The sequence below is a fragment of the Melanerpes formicivorus genome, unplaced genomic scaffold, assembly GCF_026170545.1.
Source record: "Melanerpes formicivorus ecotype bairdi unplaced genomic scaffold, bMelFor1.0.p_v2 SCAF_39, whole genome shotgun sequence".
NCBI lineage: Eukaryota > Metazoa > Chordata > Aves > Piciformes > Picidae > Melanerpes > Melanerpes formicivorus.
In genome coordinates this window covers 6,163,424-6,188,583 of record NW_027142391.1, presented here as the reverse complement: position 1 = coordinate 6,188,583, position 25,160 = coordinate 6,163,424, and the positions used below count along the sequence as shown (strand labels likewise).

At 46.0% G+C, this 25,160-nt stretch overlaps 2 protein-coding genes across 7 annotated transcripts in view; one reads left to right on the top strand and one right to left on the bottom strand.

Moving 5' to 3' along the window:
* Window positions 1–25,160, top strand: part of LRRC38 (leucine rich repeat containing 38) — a 67,154-nt gene that overhangs the window by 11,566 nt on the left and 30,428 nt on the right. The gene's annotated exons all lie outside the window — the stretch shown is intronic.
* On the bottom strand, window positions 1,159–23,864 carry PDPN (podoplanin). Of its 6 annotated transcripts, none has more exons than XM_068158488.1 (6): window positions 23,589–23,864; window positions 8,653–8,735; window positions 7,873–8,005; window positions 6,066–6,101; window positions 4,514–4,625; window positions 1,159–3,307 (listed from the first exon to the last, which is right to left on the bottom strand). In XM_068158488.1, the coding sequence occupies exons 1-6, from the start codon at window positions 23,656–23,658 to the stop codon at window positions 3,301–3,303; spliced, it is 441 nt and encodes a 146-aa protein (XP_068014589.1). In that variant the 5' UTR covers window positions 23,659–23,864; the 3' UTR covers window positions 1,159–3,300. The 6 variants fall into 6 exon arrangements, with proteins under 6 accessions (XP_068014589.1, XP_068014592.1, XP_068014590.1 ...); XM_068158491.1 differs by having other exon boundaries at window positions 4,520–4,625; XM_068158489.1 differs by having other exon boundaries at window positions 4,524–4,625.

The following is a 25,160-nucleotide window of genomic DNA, read 5'->3' as shown; positions in this document are numbered from 1 at the left end:
CTTAGTGAGAGATCTGGAGCAGTAGAAAGAGAGTTCACTTGAGCAGAATGCAAGCTGGTGTTCTGCATATGATCCAGGAAAGCTCAGAACTCACCCAAAAGGTCATCTGCTCGAGTGCTCTGCATTTTTCAGATGGGCTCTGGTTACTTCTGACACAGGAGAAGCACAGGCACAGGAATGCTTTTCTCATTCCCTGGTATTTGCAAATTAGCAGCCACTGAGCTGCTGCAGAAGAAACTGATGACATCTGTGCTATTCCCTCCAGTGGCTGAATAATTCATAGTTCCATATGGCATGAATTTGGCCAGACAGCAAGTGCATCTTACAGGGTAGTCTCCAGTGCAGAGAAGAAATTGTTAAAGCTGGATTAGGAGCAATTACTGTTCTTTTAGCTGGCCACAATAAGCAAAAGCTGTAATCTCCCTGCCTTCAGATGAGTTTACATGCAATGCCATACACTTCACACAAGCAAACAGAACAGGCAGGCATGAAAATTGGTCATAATTCTCTGTCAAAAACCAGTGGGGTGAGTGGACACTTGGAAACCAAATCCCTGAAGTAAATTAGCCCCCTTTATTGTAAGCTAAAAGTACAGGGGTGAAGGGTGCTAGAGGGAGAACTTAAACACTTTCTAGGCAAAAGCCTTCAACTGACCTGAGTCACTGGAAAATGTATTAAGGTCTGTTTGAATTGTGCTTCAGGGATGAGACCTCATGTGCTCACATCTAAAAGACTGCAAACTTGCTTTCTTGAAAGATAACTGTTTAAATATACCACAATTATCAGAATGAAGTTTTACCCTAACATCATATAGTGAGCCACCTCAACATGAGGAGAAACCTCTTTACTGTCAGGGAGCCCTGGAGCAGGCTGCCCAGACAGGTTGTGGAGTCTCCTTCTCTGGAGGCTTTCCAAACCCACCTGGATGTGTTCCTGTGTGACCTGCCCTGGGTGATCCTGCTCTGGCAGGGAGGTTGGACTGGATGATCTCTAGAGGCCCCTTCCAACCCCTAACATTCCCTGATTCTGTGATTTATCAGTGTCAGATGAGTTGGCTGTGGGTGCTGCACTGACAGCGACACTTAGGAAAGTTGAGGCAAGTTTAAAACATTTGATAAGGTTGTTAAAGAAAATCAAGAACAATTCTTGTAAAATAAGACCATTTACACTCTAATCTTTATTTCCAAAATTCTGTGTTGATATAATTCATGGCACAGGAAAGAAACAGAAAAGCAAACCTAGGTAAGTTGATATGTTTAGCCATTACGGACCATAAGGGTGATCATGATGTTTACACCAAACACTGAAGTGCCTTAGTTTAGAAAACATGATGCCCAGCAGCCACCTGACAGGACAGGGAACTGCTTGAGACAGTCCAGCACAGAGCCACAAAAATGATTAAGGGAGTGGAACACCTTCCTTATGAGCAGAGGCTGAGGGAGCTGAGGCTCTGTAGCTTGGAGAGGAGGAGACTGATGGTCACCTCATTAATGTTTATAAATATGTGCAGGGTGAGTGCCAAGAGGATGGAGCCAGGCTCTGCTCAGTGATGCCCAATGACAGGACAAGGGGCAGTGTGTGGAACCTAGAGGCACAGGATGTGCTGCCCAGGGAGGTGGCGGAGTCGCTGTCCCTGGAGGTGTTCAAGAGGGAATTGGACGTAGCACTTAGTGCCATGGTTTAGTAGTCAGGAGGTGTTGGGTGACAGGTTGGACTTGCTGATCTTTGAGGTCTTTTCCAACCTTATTGATTCTATGACTCTAGGACTCTATGAAATAAGTTCTATGGAAACATGAGGAAAAGAAATGTCAAGGCTGGGGAAGGACTTTTCAGGATCTCAGGTAGTGATAGGACTAGGAGGAATGGAATGAAGCTGGAGGTGGGGAGATTCAGGCTGGATATGAGGAGGAGGTTCTTCACCATGAGAGTGGTGAAGCCCTGGAATGGGTTGTCCAGGGAGGTGGTCGAGGCCCCGTCCCTGGGGGTGTTTAAGGCCAGGCTGGATGAGGCTCTGGCCAGCCTGATCTAGTGTGGGGTGTCCCTGCCCATGGCAGGGGGGTTGGAACCCTGTGGTCCCTTCCAACCCTGACTGATACTATGATACTACTATGATACTGTGATTGTGAGGGTGACAGAGCCCTGGCTGCCCAAGGGGGCTGTGGAGTCTCTCACTTTGGAGATATTCAAGACCTGCCTGGATGTGTTCCTGTGTGACCTGCTCTAGGTGATCCTGCTCTGGCAAGCAGGTTGGACTGGATGACCCTTTGAGGTCCCTTCCAGCCCCTGGCAGTCTGTGATTCTGTGGGACATACAAAACCTTTGCTCTTAGCTCTGTGCATTCAGGTGCTGCTGCACTAAATATGCCACAGAAAAGCTGCAGACTCCCAAGGTGCATCTGTAGCTCGTTCTGATCTAGCGTTGCACTCGTGGCATCAAAGAAGCCAACTCTGCAGTCAGGAAATGAGACAGAGGAAGGGAAAATGGCACAGACCAACTCAAAAGCTTCTCTATGCCAGCTCTAAAGCGTGCTGAGGAACTGGTTAAAGTGACCCATCAAAAGTGGGTATTTTCCAAGCACCCTTGAATTCAGGATGTGTGTTTCAGTCCCTGCATGTCTCTGCAGACAGGACCGACAGGAAGTTCCTGCTGCAGCAGTCGGATCAGCAAGCGTTCAGTCGGTAGGTCAGGTCCAGCTGGGCCTACCAGCTTTTGCCACATAAATATGAAGAGCAGAAAAATCTGTATCAGCTGTGGGAAGATTTTAGCTTCCAATATCATATCCTTTCAAAACTTGTAAATAATTGGTGCTCTCTGAAGCCAATTCTTCCTTTTGATACATCATCCTAGTAGTAGCTAAACATGCCACAAGCACTTAACCAGCCAGAGAATAAACAAACCAAACACTTACATTCTGGAGATGGTTTTAAAGAACTGCATAAAAGGCCATGGAAAATAATCTGTGGTAGCAGTTTGGAAAACTCAAGCTAGCATATATTACCTGCAAATCACATTTCAGATGTAAGGCTCATTGCTGCTGGGCTTTTTTTCTTACTGCATAATCGTTTTGTTTCTTTTAGTGAATGCCTGGTTAGTATCAAATCCTATGAAAGGTTCCATGCTCTGTAGTCTGGGGCAGGGGGGAAAGTCCTTGGAGCTGTGAGATCCCCATAGATCTGGAATTCTTTGACCATATTTTCCATGGATCATTTCCTCACACTAGCAGAGTCTTTAGTTCTTATAAAATAAGAAGCACTTGTATTTTCTGGTGTACAATGGCGTGGTTGCTTGTTTCATCTTTTTTCAGGGCCTGTAAAATAAAAACCAGATTTTATTGTTGTTCCTTGTTAAAGATGGTACTTAAGTGATCCTTTTTTTTTTGCTCCCCCTTCATGTTTTTCCAGTCACTGCTTTATTTCTCTTCCCAGTTCATATTTTGCTTTCTCCTAATGCTAAGTGAACAGAATTTGTTAAATGTGGGTTTCTTGCTAATTGAAATGTCAGAGTGAGTCCAGAGGAGAGCCACAAGGGTGATCCAAGGGCTGGAGCACCTCTGCTGTGAGGATAGGTTGAGGGAGTTGGGGGTGTTCAGCCTAGAGCAGGGGAACCTTAGAGCTGCCTGCCAGTACCTGAAGGGAGACTTCAGGAAAGCTTGGAGAGGGACTTTTCCTAAGGGTGTCTAGAGACAGGACAATGGGAAAGGGTTTGAAGTTTGAGAGTAGGGTGAGACTGGATCTTGGGAAGAAGTTCTTCAGTACACAAGTGGGGAGCCTCTGGAATAGGCTGCCCAGAGTGACTGTGGATGTTCCCTCCCTGGAGGTGTTCAAGGCTGGGTTGGATGAGGCCTCGAGCAACAAAGTCTAGTTGAGAGGCATCCCTGCCCATGACAGGGGGGTTGGAGTAGGTGGTCACTGGGGTCCCTTCCAAACTGAGCCATTCAGTGATTCTAATTTGGACTTTGGAAAGCACTTTACATTTGCATGGTACCAATGAATCTTACTGATGGCACAACAGCTTCCAAAGATGCTCAGAGTAGTAAGGTAAAGATCCCATGTCAGTGTTCATGCTATCCAGAAGCTGGCCTTGTAACACTTGTCCAGGGAGGTGGTCGAGGCCCCGTCCCTGGGGGTGTTTAAGACCAGGCTGGATGAGGCTCTGGGCAGCCTGATCTAGTGTGGGGTGTCCCTGCCCATGGCAGGGGGGTTGGAACTAGATGATCCTTGTGGTCCCTTCCAACCCTGAATGAAACTGTGAAACTATGACTTCACAGTGCATCAAAACCTCATTCGTATTATAACAGCACGATTGAAGACTCTGGCAATTTTTTCTGGAGCATGTGGGAGGGTTTGGATCACCCCCATCACACTGGCAGCTCTTGCAGCATCAGCAGGCACTCTCTAGCATGGGACTAGGCTATTTTGTCAAAATAGAAGCATTAGACATTTCCAAAGCCATTCCTGTGACCTTGCTCAGAGGAGGATGCTTGTCAGAAAAGTCTGATTAGCAATTTACTTACGAGTACCTGCCTGACATCTTCCTTACGACAGCAATTATGATTCCTGCAAGGATTCCAACTGCAACTATGATCCCAATAATTATTCCAACCAGTGCAATTGTTTCCAGACCACCTGAAAGAAGAAATCAGGAATGTTAGGGTGGAGACCCTCAATAAGAGGCTACTGATAGGACTGACACTATTGTGCTGCATCCCACTTCTTGGGGAAAATGTTTTTGTCTTGTGAGCTCTGAAGCAGGTTTGGTAAGTTGAGGCTTATTTGTAGCCTGCATGCCTGCTAATGTGCCTTTGGGCTGGAGGACTCTGTACAGACAGATCACAGAATCATAGAGTGCTGGGGGTTAGAATGAACCTCCAGAGGTCGAGTCCAATTCTCCTGCAAAGCAGGACCACTTAGGGCAGGTCACACAGGAATGCATCCAGGCAGGTTTTGAAGATCCAAGTGCCGGGTTCTGCACATTGGCCACAACAACCCCATGCAGTGCTACAGGCTGGGGTCAGAGTGGCTGAGAGCAGCCAGGCAGAGAGGGACCTGGGGGTGCTGGTCGATGGTAGGCTGAACATGAGCCTGCAGTGTGCCCAGGCAGCCAAAAGGGCCAAGGGCATCCTGGCCTGCATCAGGAACAGTGTGGCCAGCAGGAGCAGGGAGGTCATTCTGCCCCTGTACATTGCACTGGTTAGGCCACACCTTGAGTCCTGTGTCCAGTTCTGGGCCCCTCAGTTTAGGAAGGAGGTTGACTTGCTGGAACGAGTCCAGAGAAGAGCAACAAAGTTGGTGAGGGGCTTGGAACACAGCCCTGTGAGGAGAGGCTGAGGGAGTTGGGGTTGCTCAGCCTGGAGAAGAGGAGACTCAGGGGAGACCTTATCACTCTCTACAACTACCTGAAGGGAGGTTGTAGGCAGGCGGATGATGGTCTCTTCTCGCAGGCACCCAGTACCAGAACAAGAGGACACAGTCTCAGGGTGCGCCAGGGGAGGTTCAGGTTGGATGTTAGGAAGAAGTTCTATACAGAAAGAGTGATTGCCCTTTGGGATGGGCTGCCCAGGGAGGTGGTGGAGTCGCCGTCATTGAAGGTGTTCAGGAGGAGACTTGATGGGGTGCTTGGTGCCATGGGTTAGCTGTTTGGGTGGGTTGGATTGGTTGATGGGTTGGACACGATGATCTTGAAGGTCTCTTCCAACCTGGTTTGGTTTATTCTAATTTATTCTAATTTATCTCTAGAGAAGGAGACTCCACAACCTTTCTGAGCAGCCTGTTCCAGGGCTCCAGCACCCTCACAATAAAAACGTTTTTCTCCTGCTGAGATGGAATTTCCTGTGATTAAATTTGCATCTATTGCTCCTCAGCCTAGCACTGGGTGTCACTGAAAAGAGCCTGGCTCCATCCTCCCGACAGCCACCCTTCAGATAAGAGGAGGAAGATCAGGGACAGGTCATGTCTCCTCCCAAACTTCTTTAAGAATAGCTTGGCCATAGCTAGTGGCTTCCAGAAGGCTCTTGCCTGGCAGTTAAGTTCTCCTTTGCCTTTTCAAGCAGTTCTTTTGGTTATTACCTTTTTCAGGTTTCTCTGGTCCCCGACTCAGTCCACCTGTAGAGCCAGAAAGAGAAGAGTGATGTAATTCACTCCACTTTCTACAGAGTTTTTCAATCCAGTTACTAATGCTAGAACCAAGAAAAAGTGTTCTCAACCACAGCACAGTTTGAGGGCTGTGAAATCAGTTTTCTCCTGATAGGAGGTGAGCAAAGGAAGGGTTTGGGAGAATGAGTGCAAAGAACTCTCTGAAGCAACAGAAATGAATCTAAGGAGCTGGTTGTGATCTAATATGTCCTAGTGAAACTTAAGTGTGATCACACTGAAGATTAATACATACTTGATATAAAAGAATAATCATTAAGACAAATCAGATTTTAATTGTCTTAGACTGATTTATGCTGGTAAAATTTTGCTGTGCTCTCAGTACTGAACTTTGTGGTTCATAAAGGCTTTTTGGCAGTTTAACAGTTCCTTGAGTTCCTTTCTGTTTGATTTCCATACTAATCATCTGAAAAGACAGTGAAGGCTTCAGAGAGTTACTGCCTGCCTTGGGGTAGAACTGGCAGAGCATGGTGAGCAAAATGGTGTGAGCTACTCATTCCTTTTGTAAGTGGCCCTATGTTATGAAGTCAGGATGTGAAGTGATTACTCAGGAAAAATTCCACCCCCAGCTGGCCACTGTGATCCTGGGCAAGCTGGATGTCCCTGCTTTTTAGCAGGGGGATTGGACTGGATGGCCTTTAAAGGTCCCTTCCAAACCAAACTAATCCATGACTGTTTCATCAACTAAAGAAGGGAAGAAGTATCTCTGGGAAACCCATCCTTCAGATGAGGAGAGGAGAGGAGAGGAGAGGAGAGGAGAGGAGAGGAGAGGAGAGGAGAGGAGAGGAGAGGAGAGGAGAGGAGAGGAGAGGAGAGGAGAGGAGAGGAGAGGAGAGGAGAGGAGAGGAGAGGAGAGGAGAGGAGAGGAGAGGAGAGGAGAGGAGAGGAGAGGAGAGGAGAGGAGAGGAGAGGAGAGGAGAGGAGAGGAGAGGAGAGGAGAGGAGAGGAGAGGAGAGGAGAGGAGAGGAGAGGGGAGGGGAGGGGAGGGGAGGGGAGGGGAGGGGAGGGGAGGGGAGGGGAGGGGAGGGGAGGGGAGGGGAGGGGAGGGGAGAGGAGAGGAGAGGAGAGGAGAGGAGAGGAGAGGAGAGGAGAGGGGAGGGGAGGGGAGGGGAGGGGAGGGGAGGGGAGGGGAGGGGAGGGGAGGGGAGGGGAGAGGGGAGGGGAGGGGAGAGGGGAGGGGAGGGGAGGGGAGGGGAGAGGGGAGGGGAGGGGAGGGGAGGTTGGAAGAGACCTTCAAGATCATCCAACACCATCTAATCAACTAAACCATGCAACCAAGCACCCCATCAAGTCTCCTCCTAAACACCTCCAGTGAGGGCAGCTCCACCACCTCCCCAGGCAGCACATTCCAATGGGCAATCACTCCCTCTATGAAGAATTTCTTCCTAACATCCAGTCTAAATCTTGAAGTTCTGCCCCCCATTGAAATGTTTGATTTGAATTAGTCCTTGAATTAATGTCACAGTTGGCCATGGCACACTGGGACATGGTTTGATGGCCATGGTGGTGTTAGGCTGAAGGTTGGACTCCATCATCTAAGAGGTCTTTTCCAACCAAGACAATTCTATGATTTTAGAAGTCTTACTTCCCCCTTTCAGTAATCAGGAATGTGACCTTTGAGAGCACCTCAAACTTGGTACTTGAATTTTGCAGATAGTGTTTAGTGGCTGTCAGGAAAACTTAGCTGTAAGAAAAGAGAAATGAAGGATTTACACTTTTTTACCATCAGCGTGTTCTGTGTTAGCTTCATAATCAGTAGAATTGCCACTGTCTTCAGCTGGTGCCACAGCACTTTCTGTGGTCATCAGTTGTCCAAACTGCAAGAGATTTGTTACATTGTGTAGTCTTGTGGGCAACTACAAGAATGGGGGAGGGGGGGAAAAGAGGGAGAAGAAAAGCTCAGTACATTCAGCCAATGTGGATGAAATGAGCATTTACATTTCTTGGTCTGGCAGGTGCTCTGTGCCTCACCTGTCACCTTTCACTTCTGTACAAGGACCACAAAACCAAACAGACAAGCAAGCAACCAAACCAACCAAACAAAAAAACCCTCCACCAAAACCAACCCAAATTAAGCTGATTTGATTTCCCAGCTGAAGGCTTTCTAGATTATGTGACCTCTGTAGGACTACAAAAGGTGTAGGAGAGGACTGCAGAGCGTTACAGACCTGCCTTTTGCTGTTAGTTTTTGACACTGCTTTGTCAGTTTGGTTTCCCTGAAGCTAATGGAGAGATCCTGAAGCAGAAGAGGTAGATGGCAGAGAATGTGCAGGCTGTGAAAGCTCTGTGCAGCACAGAACAACTGCCACAAAATGTTTTCAGCTCTGTCACCTTCAACCTGATTGCTTGCAAATCAGATGCATTAGTGTTAGATCACTTATGTTGGAGCTCAAGGTTACTCTTGATCATTCACAATGATTTCTCAAACTCTAAGCCACAAGATAGTACCAGGAATATGTGATCAGGATATCCTAAGGGAACCTTTACTTAGAATGATACTCACCCAAGTTGGTAATTCTTCATATTCTGTGTCATTTCTGTCTCTGAAGTCCATTGTTGCACTTTCTTCTTCTAAAGCTGAGCTTGCTGAATAAAATAATTGGAAAAGGAGTTGGGATTTCACTTGTTTGTCAGACACCCTGGCTCCTTCATGCAAAGGGTTAAATGTGAGATCTCTGTGGTGTTCTGTCTCCCTGCACCCTTAGGTTTGCAAAATTATTTGGATTAACATTGGATTCTGCTGTAGTTCTGTGCAGAGCTGTGGCACAAAGAGCTTAAGTACACATCACTTAGCCCTGGCACAACCTTGAAGCGAGTTTGCTACTGAACTCTTTGTCCAAGAAAAGATTTCCCTTTTAATAATGAGGTTCCCTTCCAGGTTTCAGATTTCTAGTTCAGCACTAGCTCATAGAACCATAGGATGGCTTAGGCTGGAAGGGACCTTAGAGATCACCTACTCCAACCTCCACTCTATAGGCAGGGACACTTCTCAAGTGGACTCAGCCTCACTGAACCTGGCCTTAAACACCTCCAGGGAGGGGTTATCCACAATCTCTCTGGGCAACCTGCTCTAGTGTCTCACCACCCTCATACTGCAGAACTTCTTCCTAAGTCTAACCCTGCTCAAACCATTCCGCCTTGTCTCTAGACACCTTCATGAAATGTCCCTCTCCATGTAGGCTCCCATCAGGTATTGGAAGGCAGCTCTAAGGTCCCCCCAGATTCTTCTCTTCTCCAGGCTGACCAACCCCAGCTCCCTCAGCTCATGTATTTGGATAAATCCCCTCAGGCAGCTCCCATTTGCTAAACCAGCAGGAGCTTTCTCCCATCTTTCAACTCACTCCCAGCTGCAACCTTTATTTATGGAAGTGTAATTAATGTTTGAGTGCAGCTAGAGTTCAGAAACTATTCCTACACAAATCTGTTCAGAGCTTTCCCTGAGGCTGCAAACCCCACTTGCCAGAATTTGAGTTCTTTAGCTGACAATGTAAGGTCTCCTTCTTTATTCTAGACCTAGATGTGTCACCTGTGCTCTTTGATATCCCAGGCTTTATTCTAGACCTAGATGTGTCACCTGTGCTCTTTGACATGCCAGATGTTGAAACTGGGTCTGTTTTCCTTACAAATAACATGACAGTGTGATTTCAAATGAGACAGAGAAGATTTAATTTAGCAATGACTTTAAAAACCAAAATGCCCTGGCTCTTTAACTGAACTTTTTATACAGAGGCTGAATGGTTTGACACTGGGAAAAACAATCTCTGCTTTTGCTTGGAACTCATCTGTATTCTGCTGCAAGCTTGCAAATATTTTTCCTTGCTCCCCAAACTACTCTTTGAAGCAAACTAAAGCTTTTTCAGCCCTCTTTAGCAAAGTAAGCCTGAGACCTTCCTCCCATTGCCAACAGACTAAACAGTGATCTAAACATAGGTTTCTAATTCCATGTTTACTCAGGTAAATAGGATTTCATAATTTTATACCTTTATATGCCTGAACACAGCTAGGCTTTCTATTTAAGAGCCAAAAGGGTATGAGAGTGTTACCTTAGGCACTCACAGATGAAGAATTCATTCATATTCACATTATGCCAACATGAGGCCTAAAATAGTGGCTAATTAAAGCAGCCAGTCTCCCCAGCATCACCTTATAATCCATGGTAAGTCTAGAAAAACCCAGGGTAAATTTCTAAGTGAGATGGTAAAAACAGAGGGTTTGGGCATTTGGGGCTGAAATACCCTGGGTGAGCAGCCTTGAAAAGCAGCCTTGAGGCAGAATAAATGGAGCTTGACTTTTAGGTGTGTTGACTTAGCCACCTTCTAAATATCAGGATATTTTCAGCCAGGGCACCATTTTAGAACAAAACTTGTGGGTTTTTTTTGCCTATAAAGTAATGTTTTTAAAGTCCAATAGTGGGATTATGCTATCTAAATAGTATCATAGTATCATAGTATCAGTCAGGGTTGGAAGGGACCACAAGGATCATCTAGTTCCAACCCCCCTGCCATGGGCAGGGACACCTCACACTAGATCAGGCTGGCCAGAGCCTCATCCAGCCTGGGCTTAAACACCTTCAGGGACGGGGCCTCGACCACCTCCCTGGACATCCCATTCCAGGGCTTCACCACTCTCATGGTGAAGAACTTCCTCCTCACATCCAGCCTGAATCTCCCCACCTCCAGCTTCATTCCATTCCCCCTAGTCCTATCACTACCTGAGATCCTGAGAAGTCCTTCCCCAGCCTTCTTGTAGCCCCCTTCAGATACTGGAAGGCCACAATGAGGTCACCTCGGAGCCTTCTCTTCTGCAGACTGAACAACCCCAACTCCTTCAGTCTGTCCTCACAGCAGAGCAGCTCCAGCCCTCTGCTCATCCTTGTGGCCCTTCTATGGACATGTTCCAGCACCTCCATATCCCTCTTGTAATAGGGGCTCCAGAACTGGACACAGTAATGTGTTAATGTTAAAGTGTAAAGGAAGAAATAGCAACAGAGCTCAACAATGTGCATTGTGCATGGATCAGTTTACCTTTGTAATCCCAGGTGGAACTGAAAAAAAAAAAAAGCCTTTCTTTTCACTAGTTGCAAAATCAGCACAGATGGAGAACACCAATTACCAGAGGAAAACCTCCAGGCACAAAGTGAAATACCTTTTATGTGTTAACAGCAAGCAGCTTATAGAGAGAAGCTGCTTACGCTCTTGGCGTGGCCATAGCTTTCAGCCCTGAGGAATTACCTGATGGTGAAGGCAGGAAAGGAAACAGTGTCACAGAACAAAAGGAAAGGAAACAGTGTCATAGAACAGAAGCACAGAGAATTAGTGGATGTCACAAAGAAACATAAAAGTCATTCTTTGTGGGTTAGTTATTGCAGGTTCTTGGCACTGAGTGACGTACAGCAAATCTATTTCCGTGCATTTGCCCTCTGCACAGTGTGTGACAAAAGGAGGTGGCCCAGATTAATCATGCCTAATTTTAGGCTCTTAATAAAGGCACCTAAATAAGGTGTCTGTCCTTATCTTCTTTTATAGTCTATAGGGAAAGATAAATAATTCTAGGAGGTAATTCAGCTCACCTGAGACTTGGGTCATCCTTGGGAGTGCTGCCTTAACTGGAAAGGGAAACCAGAGTAATATGGCTCCCCTATTCTTAAAACTCACAGGCTGAACTGATTTCTGTGTCTGGTCCCAGCCCTGCATAATGCTGTGTTTAGACTGGGGTCCTGTGTTTGCTGGAGAACAGTCCCTGGACCGCATGTCCTGGTTTGTCTGTCTGGACAGACACTGGAGGTGGTTTGGTTGGTAGCTAAACAGACCCTACTGCTACTAAAAGAGAGGCTGGGAGGGAATTTGGAGGTAATTTGTTCTGCATTTGTGGGAAGGAATCTTTGATACTACACAACTCTGTCAGAGAAAGTCATCATGAAGTAAAAAATATTTAACTGAAATGGAGAAACTACTGGAGTTGAAACTTGATCTTGAAGGTCTCTTCCAACCTGGTCTGGTCTGGCCTATTCTATTCTATTCTATTCTATTCTATTCTATTCTATTCTATTCTATTCTATTCCATTCAATTCCATTCCATTCTTCCCCTGTACCCACTGACAGGAAAGGAGTGTAAATGGGATCACAGAATCAAGGTTGGAAGAGACCTCAAGGATCATCCAGTTCCAGCCACCTGCCATGGGCAGGGACACCTCACACTGCAGCAGGTTGCTCAGAGCCATATCCAGCCTGGCCTTAAAAACATCCAGGGATGAGGCTTCCACCACCTCCCTGGGCAACCTGTAAGGATGTAAGGAGAGGTGTGCTGCAGTCATGTATTGGTTACATCTGATGTGAGCCAAGTGTAGCAACAGCCATAGGCTTAAGTAGTGCTTCTGCATATGTTCTTAATATCATGTTAGGGGAGGCTGTAAATAAGAACATTGCCTCACAGCTTTGTGATTGCCTCCAGCCAGCAGGATGGACTCTTCTCTTCGCAGCTATACATAGCCACAGATGTGAATTAATGGCTGTGGCTCTCCCTGCCAAAGTTCCAGCTGGGTGCCATTCAGTTCAAAGTCCCCAGCTGCTATCAGGCTGCAAATTCTCACACCAGGAGAGAAAGACAAAAAAAAATCTGATGTCTTTAAAAGTTTAATACTGCTTTTAAACCAGCCCATGGTTAAGCATCCCATGACCCACTTAGGGGAAGATGAGCTCACGACTCATTGTTATGCATGGAGTAACAGTTTACTAGAAAAACGACTTCTGGCTGCTTTCAAAGCACAGTGGTTGTGTTGGAAAGGAGAGGGAGTTGTAAAACTGTTGTTCATTAGCATTTCTTTCAGGTGTCTCCAAAACAAACAAACACACTTTGCAAGATGAAAAACCCTGCAGGATCCTGTTTCTTTCCCAGCAGTCTGAGTAAGCCCAGGCACTAGTGGGCAAAGTTGTGAGCTTGTACTTTAGCTTAGCTCTTGAAATAGGAAGTCCTCAAAGAGAATGAGTTTCCATCTCTGTGATAAGAGACTGGTAGGTAAAAATAGGATCATTAAGGCTGGAAAAGACCTTTAAGATCATTGAGTCCAATGGTAACCCAACTACCATGACTGCAAACCTATATCCTGAAGCACCACGTCTACACACTTCTTGAACACCTCCAGGGATGATGACTCCACCACCTCCCTGGGCAGCCTGTTCCAATGCCTGACCACTCTTTCTGTAAAGAGCTATTTCCTGATATCCAACCTAAACTTTCCCTGGCACAACTTAAGCCCATTTCCTCTCATCCTATTCCTAGTTCCTTGGGAGAAGAGAACCAAGAGCAGCCTCACTTCAACCTCATTTGAGGTAGCTGAGGAGAGCAATAAACTCTCCTCTTAGCCTTGTCTTCTCCAGACTGAACAGTCCCAGTTCCCTCAGCTGCTCCTCATATGATGCCCTCCAAACCCCTCACCAGCCTCCCTGCTCTTTTCTGGACACACTCCAGGACCTCAATGTCTTTCTTATACTGTGTGGTACCCAGAACTGAACCCAGCACGCAAGCTGTGTTAAGCTAACCTTAGCTCGCCTGTTAAGGCTAACCTTAAAGAGATCCCTCTAGCAAGAGCTGAAATAACTTTTAGTGCATATTGTCCCTCTGCTCCTGTTTTGAATAAAACAGAGCTTCAGTTATAAATAACAGCTTAAAAAAGTTAAGCAGCAGGGGAACAGCTGCTTTGATCTTACCAGTGAAGTTTATTTGTCTCTATCATATCAAGACCGTATTTTATCCTGTCCAGCTGTGCTAGATAGCTGCTTGGTGGAATGCCTCTCTAGAAAAGCAAGGGAAAGAATTTAGCATGACAGGTCACCTGGGAGATTCACCCTTCTGTTTGAGATTTCTGAGCTATCTGAAGATGACTCTTCCAGTGTTTGTTTCCTGAACTGTTGCAGAGCAAGTGGTGTTGTTTGAAGGACTGCAAATGTTCATGTGTGAGCCATCCTGTTTTGGACATGATTTACTCAACAGTGGTGTCCTGACACAAGAACTCCCTTTCTGAGGAAACATGCTTTACTTGGACCTTAGTTTGATGATGAGCAAAGAGGCTCTCATCACTGGAATTGGTTGTGCCTCAGTGGAAACTCTTATGCATGGTGGTGGAGCAGAAGCATGTGATTAGGTAAGGCATCTCAGCAGCAGCTCTGGAGTTTTCAAATACCAATTTGTCTGTTAGTTGGGTTCATCCTCTATTTAAATGTGTTCCACAGTCAGCTCCAAAACTTACCTCATCTTTATTTTCTCTAGAAGTAGTTTTCCATCAGTTTTCTACAATTGGTTAAGAATTTGGGGACATTGGGCTCCAGGGAGACCTAATAGCAGCCTTCCAGTACCTGAAGGGGCTACAAGAAGGCTGCAGAGGGACTGTTCACAAAGACCTGAAGTGATAGGATGAGGGGCAATGATTTGAAATTAGAGAAAAGTAGATTTAGATTGGCTGTTAGGAACAAGTTCTGCACCATGAGGGTGCTGGAGCACTGGAACAGCTTGTCCAGCGAGGTGGTTGACGTCCCAACAAGGCTCTGAGCAACCTCATGTAGTGAAGGATACCCCTGCTGACTGCAGGGGGGTTTGGACTAGCTGACTGCTGTTCAGTCTGGAGAAGAGAAGGCTCTGAGGTGACCTAATTATGGCCTTCCAGTATCTGAAGGGGGCCTACAGGAAGGATGAGGAGAGACTTCTCAGGATCTCAGGTAGTGATAGGACTAGGGGGAATGGAATGAAGCTGGAGAGATTCAGGCTGGAGGTGAGGAGGAGGTTCTTCCCCATGAGAGTGGTGAAGCCCTGGAATGGGTTGTCCAGGGAGGTAGTTGAGGCCCCATCCCTGAAGGTGTTTAAGCCCAGGCTGGATGAGGCTGTGGCCAGCCTGATCTAGTGTGGGGTGTCCCTGCCCATGGCAGTGGGGTTGGAGCTAGATGATCCTTGTGGTCCCTTCCAACCCTGACTGATACTATGATACTGTGATGACCTTTGGAGGTCCCTTCCAACCCAAGCCATTCCATGATTCCATGGCTTTTATAAAGCATATAGGTGTGGGTTGTTGGGGCTTGGGCAGTTCAACACTGCCAAATCCAGGCTACAAAATGGTGTGGATTTTGAAAAGTTGGGGGGTTGAAGAATATAATATAGTGGATTGTGGATTTTTGCCTTCTTTACACAGTTAAAATGTTCAGTCTTCAAAAAAGGGAAATGATGGAAGTGTCTTAATGAGATCTGCAAGTCTCCTTTGTACCTGTGGCTCCTGTCAAATGCTGTCAAATGCCTGACATCTGCAGTATCCTCAGAACTTTGTATCCTTAGCCTGCCTGGGGCCACAGCATTCAGCACTGGCAATTTCTTTTTCTGTTAATTCTTTCTGGAAGTTGCAGTCCCATATTGTAGGGAAATGCCCTGCCATGTGATGTCTAGCTTCTTGTTGTTCAGGGGAAAGTATGTGCTGCTTAACTCCTGAGTGCTTACTGCAGCTTCGCCACGCACAGACCGACAGCTTTGCTTTGCAGGACGGAGGAAGCTGGATGACAAAATACCACGGACTTTGGAAAGTATCTGCCAGCTGGAAACTGGTCGTGCTGCAGGAGGGAGGCTTTAGCTCAGCCTTATTTGGAGTGTGAATGACTTTGCTCAGGTATTCCATGTGGCTGCTGCTGACAGTGTTTCGCTGAATTGTCAGAAACATTTCCTCTGGTCACCACACCCCACTACAGATGGTTTCTATTGCTGTGCCTGGCTTAGCCAAAGGAACAAAGCCAGTGCCAACTGGCCAAGAACCACTTGGCTGCTTCTGAAGTAAATCACATGCCTTCTGAATACTACCATATTCTACATTGCCCATATATAGGATACTCACAGAAAAAGCAAAACAAATAAAATAGAGAGGAAAATAACTGCTCTTCAAGTGCTTGCTTGATGGGTATGACCCACAGCCCAAGCTATGAAGCAAAGCCACAAGAGGAAAAGGTGGTAACTTACTAAGCTTTCTCTTATGCATGATAAAATCTGCCATAAGGCTGTGGGCATTGAGAAGGAAGAAAGTTTTAAACTCCAATCTGGAGTATTCCTTGTGAAACTAGAGAGGAGTCTGCTAAGATTTATGCTTTTAATAAGGTTGCTGTGTCAGTCTCTGACCTCTTGTCTGGTAAATGCAGTGACCTGAGCTGCTGCCTCGTGGACATGGGATAAAACCCCTTTCTTCACAGTGTCACAGTATAACTTAGGTTGGAAAGGACCTCGAGGATCGTCGAGTCCAACCTATCAACACAGACCCCATGACTAGACCCTGGCACCAAATGCCACGTCCAATCTCCTCTTGAACACCTCCAGGGATGGGGACTCCACCACCTCCCTGGGCAACCCATTCCAATGCTGAACGACTCGCTTGGTGGAGAACTTCCTCCTCACCTCGAGTCTAAACCTCCCCTGGCACAGCCTGAGACTGTGTCCCCTTGTTCTGGTGCTGCTTGCCTGGGAGAAGAGGCCAACCCCTTCCCGGCCACAACCACCCTTCAGGTAGTTGTAGAGGGCAATGAGGTCACCCCTGAGCCTCCTCTTCTCCAGGCTAAACAATCCCAGCTCCCTCAGCCTCTCCTCATAGGGCTGTGCTCAAGGCCTCTCCCCAGCCTTGTTGCCCTTCTCTGGACACCTTCAAGTGTTTTGATGTCCTTCTTAAACTGAGGGGCTCAGAACTGGACACAGTACTCAGGGTGCATCCTAACCAAAGCAGAGTACAGGGGCACTATGACCTCCCTGCTCCTGCTGGCCACACTATTCCTAATGCAGGCCAGGATGCCATTGGCCCTCTTGGCCACCTGGGCACACTGCTGGCTCATATTCAGGTGGCTGTCGATCAGCACCCCCAGGTCCCTCTCTGTTTGGGAGCTCTCAGCCACTCTGCCCCCAGCCTGTAGCTCTGCATGGGATTGCCATAGCCAAAGTGTACTTGGACTTGTTGAATGCCATCCCACTGGACTCTGCCCATCTGCCCAGTCGGTCGAGGTCCCTCTGCAGAGCCTTTCTGCCCTCTAACTGACCAACATCTGCTCCTAACTTGGTGTCATCTGCACACTTGCTGATGACTGACTCGACCCCCTCATCCAGATCATCAGTGGTATTTGCTGCCCCATGACCCTGTGCACCTCTTTGCAGTCTTGCTAGCAATTGCATTGTTTTCCCTGGGCAGTAAGGGTTTGCTTGGGGCAGCAAGCTCGGAGTTTTGCACTGTTCTGTAAGTGGCACTTAAAGCTGCACCATCAGAGTGCTGTTTGTCCCTCCATGGCTGACAAGGAATCAGCATTGGTGCTGAGACAAGGACAAAAGTACAAATTTTCTGGGATGTGCTGCAGAATGCAGACCATTTGGGTACAAATATTGGGATGTGTCAATGCAGATGACAGGAATTAAGGAATGACCTCTACTACAGTAATAAACTAATCTCTTCCCCAAACCTGAGGCTGTAGCCACGTGCCCTTTCACAGCTACTTTGAAGGTTACTACCCCTTCTATCTGCCAGCAGAACTGTTTGCATGATTTCTGCTCTCACTTGTTTGAAGCATTCACGATAAACCCTGGAACTAGACACTGGCTGGGCTTTAATTTTGTTCCCAGGATGGTTTTTGGCTAACTGCTTTATATTGCCACATAGCATGCAAGATCCATTCAAATGTGTTTAGTCTGACTTTCATACTAACTAATAACTTACTGGCTAATATTTGGATGTGATTCATAGCCATTGAAAAAACATTTTAATAGGCACTTGAAATTGCGTCCCCTTTACAAATGTAGCAGCATCTCACACGCTGCTCAAGCCCTCCTAAGAGTACATGTCTGCCTGAAGTGCTGTGCACAGCTGAATTGTGCCCTCTCAAAGGATCATTCTGATGGCATTTATGCTGGATGTTGTCATGTTTGTCATCAACAAATGCAGTGATGGAAAAACATGAGGAAGCCATAAAGCAATGTGAGAATGCTCAGCATCAGTTTCTTTTTCCTTTGAGACTCTCTGGCCAGGCTTCTGAGACAGTGAGTTGGAAATCAGCAGTAAATTTGTCTTCCTTTTTCTTGCTGGGTTCTCTTTGGAACATCCCAGGATTTCTATACTGCCAGTCCTATATCCCAGCATGCCTCTATTCCCAGTCCTATATCACAGCATGACTCAATTCCCAGTCCTATACTCCCTATACTCCTGATCCTACACTCCCAGTGCTACATCATCTTCTGAAACACTGTGCAGCATGTCGTGCACCACACAGCTTTGTGAGCCTTGCTGCAGCATGAATTCAAACTGAGGGTGTGGTTTGTGCACACACAGCTCAGAGGAAGCCCTTTCAGAGGCTGCCTGCCTGCAGCATGCATCTAGGATGCAGTGAATAGTAGATCCTGGCAGCGTTTGAGTTCCATCCTGTAGTCCCTGACCACATCCAGACAAAAAGCAAACAAACCAACAAAACAAAGGTGCAACTGAGACAGACCATATGCTAGAGCTGGGCAAACAGTAGTCATTTCTGTGGTGCACATGAATGTATGGCTTGCCTCAAATGACACAAGAAGGAAAACATTGCATGCCTTTGTTGGAGCCCAACAGCCTGCGTGCTGTGGGCTAGCCTGCCCTTGCTGGTTTTTAAATCATCTGTTAAAAAGCTCTCTAAGTTCTCAGCTGCTTCATTTTGCAGAGCATTTGCAAGGACTAGATCAGGGCTGAAAGCAAGGGTTCAGTGGAAACTGCTGAATTACAGGAGCTGAGGGTCTGGCCTCTGTGTCTAGTTGTCACTACGCAGTCTGAGTTACTGAAAGCTCCACTTGAGAGCTTTTAAATATGACTGTTTCCTTTGCTTGGAAAGTTGCCCAGATTCAAAAACTGACTTTTGAGGTACAAATGGCCAAGTTTCTATTTCCTCTGAAGAAAGCAAATCTTCTCTGTTCCCTGCTAGTCTTTTACCAAGAAACTGCAAAAGGCAGATCCATGAAGGTGTTTTTCTCCTTTTTGCTGATAGTCAGGTTTTGGGTATTGGGCATGTAGAGCTAGACTGAGAGCACAGTACAACAGTTTACAAGAGGCATATATGGAGGCATATGCACAGCAGTATTCATCATTCATGATGCAGCCAGATGCAGGGTGAAAGGTTTTGTCATGCTTTAGTAGAATAGTGGTGGCTCCCTTTTGAGTCACAATGACTGTTCACTTTGCTTGTTCACCTACTTACTAACAGCAGTCACAGAATGTGATTTTCAGAATGGTTTAGAGTTGCCTAACTTAACTGTTTAGTCTTGACACTAAATGGCAACAGTCTGGGGAAATCAAGGGCTGGAGCACCTCTGCTATGAGGATAGGCTGATAGGCTGAGGGAGCTGGGGTTGTTCAGCCTGGAGAAGAGAAGAATCTGGGGGGCACCTTAGAGCTCCCTTCCAATACCTGAAGGGCTCCTACAGGAAGGCTGCAGAGGGACTTTTCATAAGGGTGTCTGGAGACAGGACAAAGGGGAATGGTTGAAGCTGAGGGAGAGCAAGGTTAGGCTGGAGCTTAGGAAGAAGTTTTTCAGTAGGAGGATGGTGAGACTCTGCAATAGGTTGCCCAGAGAGGTTGTGGGTGCCTCTAACCTGGGAATTTTCAAGGCCAGGTTAGATGAGTCCTTGAGCAGCCAAGTGTAGTTGAGAGGCATCCCTGCCTATGGCAGGGGGGTTGGAGTAGATGATCTCTTAAGGTCCCTTCCAGCCTAAGCTTCATTCTAGGATTCTATGAAGAGAATTTGGAAACAAAAAGTCTTTTCTTGTGATTTTTGTCTTTTTTTTTCCCTCTCTAATCTTGAGACCCAGAAAATTTCAGTCTTTCATGCTTGACTCCAACCTTCAATTTCCATTCTTGCCATGTGAACATTTTTTCATCTCAGTTCTCCTATCCTTGTGCTTACTTTGACTCCAAAACAAATGTGAAACACAAACCTGTTTGATTCTGAGACTTGCACAAGGAGGCATAATCCAGTGTTTGCCTCCAGGTGAGATCAGGCACAGGGACAGCTGATACAGCTCGAGTGACATGTGGTAACTTGTTAAACAATCATGTTAAATTTTGTTCATGTTATGTGACAGCAAACGGGGTGATGATCTTCTCTGCAGTGATCCTGGCACCATGGGAAAGGCTTTGAATTAGGAAACGTGTTGCCTCTGTAAAGCATTCATGTGAATGCTTCTGCTTTTGATTGATTAATGCTGTGCCTAGAAAACAATGAGACAAACTTCTGTTTCAACTCATTCAGGCTGATCCTGTGTGTGAAGGTTTGCCTGGGGTTTCATGCACTGAGCAGAGCCACAGAAAGACAAACATCTGTTTGCCAATCGTTCAGTAGGAAGTACTTTAGTCTAAAAATTGATCAGCTTGAGTGCTGCCCTTGGTTTTAAGGCAGAGTAATTGGTCTCTCAGTCAGGATTTAAGCCATAAATGGATGATACAAAAAGAGCACACGTGACTGAGTTTCAGACAGACTGATGTCTGCTTTGCTATTAAGTTTTCTTTCTCTACTTTTGCTAATTTCTGCCCTTAATTTTATTTGGAAGCTCACATAAAGAGTGGAGTGAATGAATAAGTTAATTCCCTTCATTTCCTCCATCAGTGAGGTATTTTGGCCTTTAACAGCTTTATTATGTCTCACTTTATGGTCCTCCCGAGAAAAAGAGCCTTTATCTTTTCTTTTGGAAACCACACTGCTGACTTTGGGACCAAATATTCCTGTTGATTGCACAAACTCAGGAAATGGTGATGGAATTCTTCATTCATTTTTAACTTACTGTTGTTAGATGTAATTTGCCTATTCTGAGCAGAGAAAGTTTAAGCATTTCTGACTTATCCCTTAAGATTCTTAGGCTTTCACTGAATTGTTGTTCCTGGGTTGGTTGGCAGTCCTGTGTCTGTGTCACTGGGAGCTGCTATTTTTCAACCATGTTTCTGGTTCACAGTTGTCCTGAAACAGTTTCTGAGCCTCTGGCCTTTTGGAAAGTTGCAGCAGCTCCTAATGAAACTGCTCAAACTGTGGATCACTACCTGGAAGGGGAGAAATCCTATGCTTACAGCTAGGGTCAACACTGGAATTAAACATACTTGGCAATCAAAGGAGGAATTTGGAACCAACAATAATCTTTCTGGAGATCCTCTTCCTGATCAAAACAAAGCTGCTTTTCTTGCTTTGGTCTCATAAGATGGAGTGCCAAGATATAACCAAAGGGTAGCTTCAGATTTGTGTATGGCCTGATCAGAGGCATTGGAATCTGAAAAGGAGACTTTTTTCCCTTTAAAAGCCCTCAGGTCCATCTGTTTACCCCAGAAGTTCAGGTATCTGAATATACACACTGCACCTAGTAAGCCAAAAATTCTCCCAGCCCTGCTGCTGGTGGAGGCAGAGATTGCCACAGGCAGTTGTCATTTCCAGTCTGTTCTAGCTTGTAATTGCCGATGGTTATCAGTAAACAGCAGTGATATGCATGCTAAATATTTGGAACTTGGTTATTCTAGATCTGGAAACTCTCACTTCAAGTCTGTTCTAACTTGTAATTGCTGATGGTTATCAGGAAATAGCGGTGATGTGCATGCTAAATATTTGGAACTTGGTTATTATAGATCTGGGATGTTATTTTCCTGGTGTATCCTTTGGTAGTTATCCTACATGTGAAGAAAGTCATAAAACCTAAACTCCATGAAAGCCTGAAATACTGAGTTCTAGATGCAGCTATCAGACTATGCTGGTGAAAACAGAATGTTGCAAGCAGGTAATATTAAAACATTTTCCAGGCTTAGGAGGGTTTCAACCTGATGGTTGCTGGGCTCCTCTCAGATTTGAGAGAAAATATGCTTCAGTATTCCCCAAAAAGCCTAAAGAGAAGACCTTCTTTCCCTGCAGTTGTGCTGTTCTAGAAACTGCTGAAATTGATTCTATAAAATGGTGTTTGCCTCAATGCCTTGAAACTTTGGTACATTTAACATTGGTGCTTTTCCAAGGATGAACTAGCTGAGGGAGCCTAGACAGCAATATTTGTGACTTGTGACTCTTAGACTTTCTGTAAGGGTTTGAAGCACAACTGCAAACTTCCAGCCTCACTCGGACAGAGGACACCAGGAAGTCTCGTTAGAAGTTTCAAGCCAACACCCACACACATATTGGTATCATAGTATCATAGTATCAGTCAGGGTTGGAAGGGACCACAAGGATCATCTAGTTCCACCCCCCCTGCCATGGGCAGGGACACCCCACACTAGATCAGGCTGCCCAGTGCCTCATCCAGCCTGGGCTTAAACACCTCCAGGGATGGGGCTCCAACCACCTCCCTGTGCAACCCATTCCAGGGCTTCACCACTCTCATGGTGAAGAGCCTCTTCCTCACCTCCAGCCTGAATCTCCCCACCTCCAGCTCCAGTACAACTCCATTACACCCAGCAGAACAATATTGACTGTCACCAGGCCAAAATCTGGGTAAATGTTTCAGTTAATGTCCCCAGATCCAGGTCAGACAAATAGATTGATGCTTTAGAAGACTGCTAGGTTGAGCTCCAGGTTGTTTGCAGAGCATTAGTACTTGGAACATGTTCCACAGCAAGGGTAACTGTATTTCACCTCTACAGGCATGCTTTCTGTTTGCACATGCATCAGGCACACTGCCTGATGGCCAAATCATTCATCATGAGTCAAATACTACACAGACTGAATTCAGAATGTTCCTGGAATCAAGTGCTGCTCAGGGTAACCCTGATTTACTCTTCATAAATTAGCCTCTTCTCCTTTAGCCATAAAAAGACCTAAACCATCTGGTTTACCTGTTGCCCCTTTCTTAGAAAATTCAAAAGAAAGAGTTTGCCAAATCAACTTTTTCTGAGCAGTTCCCCAACACTTGACAAATCTGTCTTGGGTCATAATTCTTCCTGGTTTATTTTCCCTCACTTGTCTGTATCACCTATGGCTAAATCAGCATTAGCAAAGCCCTGCACAGGGCTCAACCTCTAAGCTGCTGTAAAGCCTCCAAGGACTAAAACTGAAGCTGCGAGTGGAAAGATTTAGAAGTTACTTTCATGAAGAGTTTTGCCACCTACTTGTCACTTACAAATAGTTATTCTTGCAGTCTCCTTTGCCTGTATTGCAGTGAAGCTGAAGATGTTTCCAAGGGCTGCTGATGGATTATTGCCTTCCCTGACTGCTTGTACCCTTCTCCTTCGCTCGCACCGACACAGAACATTCTTCTCTAGTGGAGCATAACTCAGCCCATCTGAACATTTTGGATGCATTTTATTTCCAGCTTACAGCCATAGTAAATGCCCAGTAGTAGCTTAAGCATGCAAAAGAGTTTTATAAACAGGACAGAGCAACTCTACTGCCTACGAGTAAGCAGACAAACTGTTACACTGCAGGGAACGACTGGAAATCATTTGTAAGCAAAGTTTCTCCTTACCTTCTTCAGCCAGTGCTATGAAAGGCATGGTCCCTAGGATGAAGATGAAGATTTGAACTTTAATAAACATCTTTGATCAGCTTAGAGAACAGCTTTCCAATCCTGAGCCCAGATGGAATCAAATTCTGCCGAATTTTAGGGGGGGAAGCAGCAGAGAGTTGTGATCACAAAACCAAATCACTGCAAAAAAGAAACCAACACCCAAAACTTCGGTACTCCAAATATTCCTTTAACTGCTGCAGCCTACAGTGGGAAGGGTTTCCCAGATGATAACTATCCAGCTAAAGAAAACTGAGTGGAGTCTGCATTATTTTCTTTAGCCAAGGGGTGGGAGCATGCCTAAGGTGGTCCTCAAAGAGGAGCCAGGCCCGCCCTCTGCACTCTGTTTGGTCAGAGCTGAAGTTATGATCTCAGCCCAGGTTTAAAGTTACAAGGGCTGTTGTGGCTTTCAGACTTTTATTTAGCAAAGGGGAAAAGGGAGTTTAGGCAGTGAGGTGTTTAGGGAGTTCTCTCCCTTCTGCAGACTGTCCTTTAAAAATATTTAAGGAACAACTAAGGACATTTTTCCTGTTATTTACAGCAGTGAACTAATGTGGTTTTCATTTCCAAGCGAGCCCCCATGTTTATCTGCCTAAGTGTGGTGGTAAATGTGCATTTAGGGATACTGAAATAGTTCCAGGGCAGGTTATTTAATTCTGCAGTAAATACTGTCTGAGTTTCTCTGCATGTCTGTCTCTCTCTTCTGTCCTCAAGTGACATCCTAGCTGTGCTCCAGCGTCTGTCTCTGCCCGCAGGCTTGCTGGCCTGGGTGTGCTATTATCACCCTACAGGGGTAGAGGATTTTTCCTTCTCATATGTAACCATTAGTAGCACAGCTGGGCAATGGATGTATAAATAGCTGCTTTAGTCTTGTGGGCCACAAAGGTGATCCAAGGGCTGGAACACCTCTGCTATGAGGATAGGCTGAGGGAACTGGGAATGTTCAGCCTGGAGGAGACTCCAGGGGGACCTTAGAGCTGCCTTCCAATACCTAAAGGGATCCTACAGGAAGGCTGCAGAGGACTTTTCATAAGGGTATCTACAGACAGGACAAAGGGGAGTGGTTTGAAGCTGAGGGAGAGTTGGGTTAGGCTGGAGCTTAGGAAGTTCTTTAGTACAAGGGTGATGAGACTCTGGAACACGTTGCCCAGAGAGGTTGTGGATTCCTCCTCCCTGGGGGTGTTTCAAGGCCAGGCTGGATGAGGCTTTGAGCAGCTGAGTCTGCTTGAGAGGCATCCCTGGCTATGGCAGTGGGCTTGGAGTAGATGATCTCTAAGGTCCTTTCCAGTCCAAGCCATTCTATGATTCTATGATAATGTGCATCAGCATTGCATGGTGTGTATGCAAGACTAGATTAGATTAGCACTCTAAAAACACCTGTCACAGAGAAACTTTTTCTGACTAAGTAATGGTTGTTAGGAACTGAGGCTGAAGCAGAACTTGTGGAGCAATGATTTATATGAATCCTTTTCTGAATCCTCCCTTGTCTTGGGTGAGTAATAATCTACTGGTTTACATCTCTTTAGGAATGTG

Coding starts and splice junctions, on each gene's coding strand:
- PDPN (XM_068158488.1), bottom strand. CDS start 23,658: ATGTTTATTAAAGTTCAAATCTTCATCTTCATCCTAGGGACCATGCCT. Junction 8,736..23,588: donor CATAGCACTGGCTGAAGAAG/GTAAGGAGAAAC, acceptor TATTTTATTCAG/CAAGCTCAGCTTTAGAAGAA. Junction 6,102..7,872: donor TAACACAGAACACGCTGATG/GTAAAAAAGTGT, acceptor CTGGCTCTACAG/GTGGACTGAGTCGGGGACCA.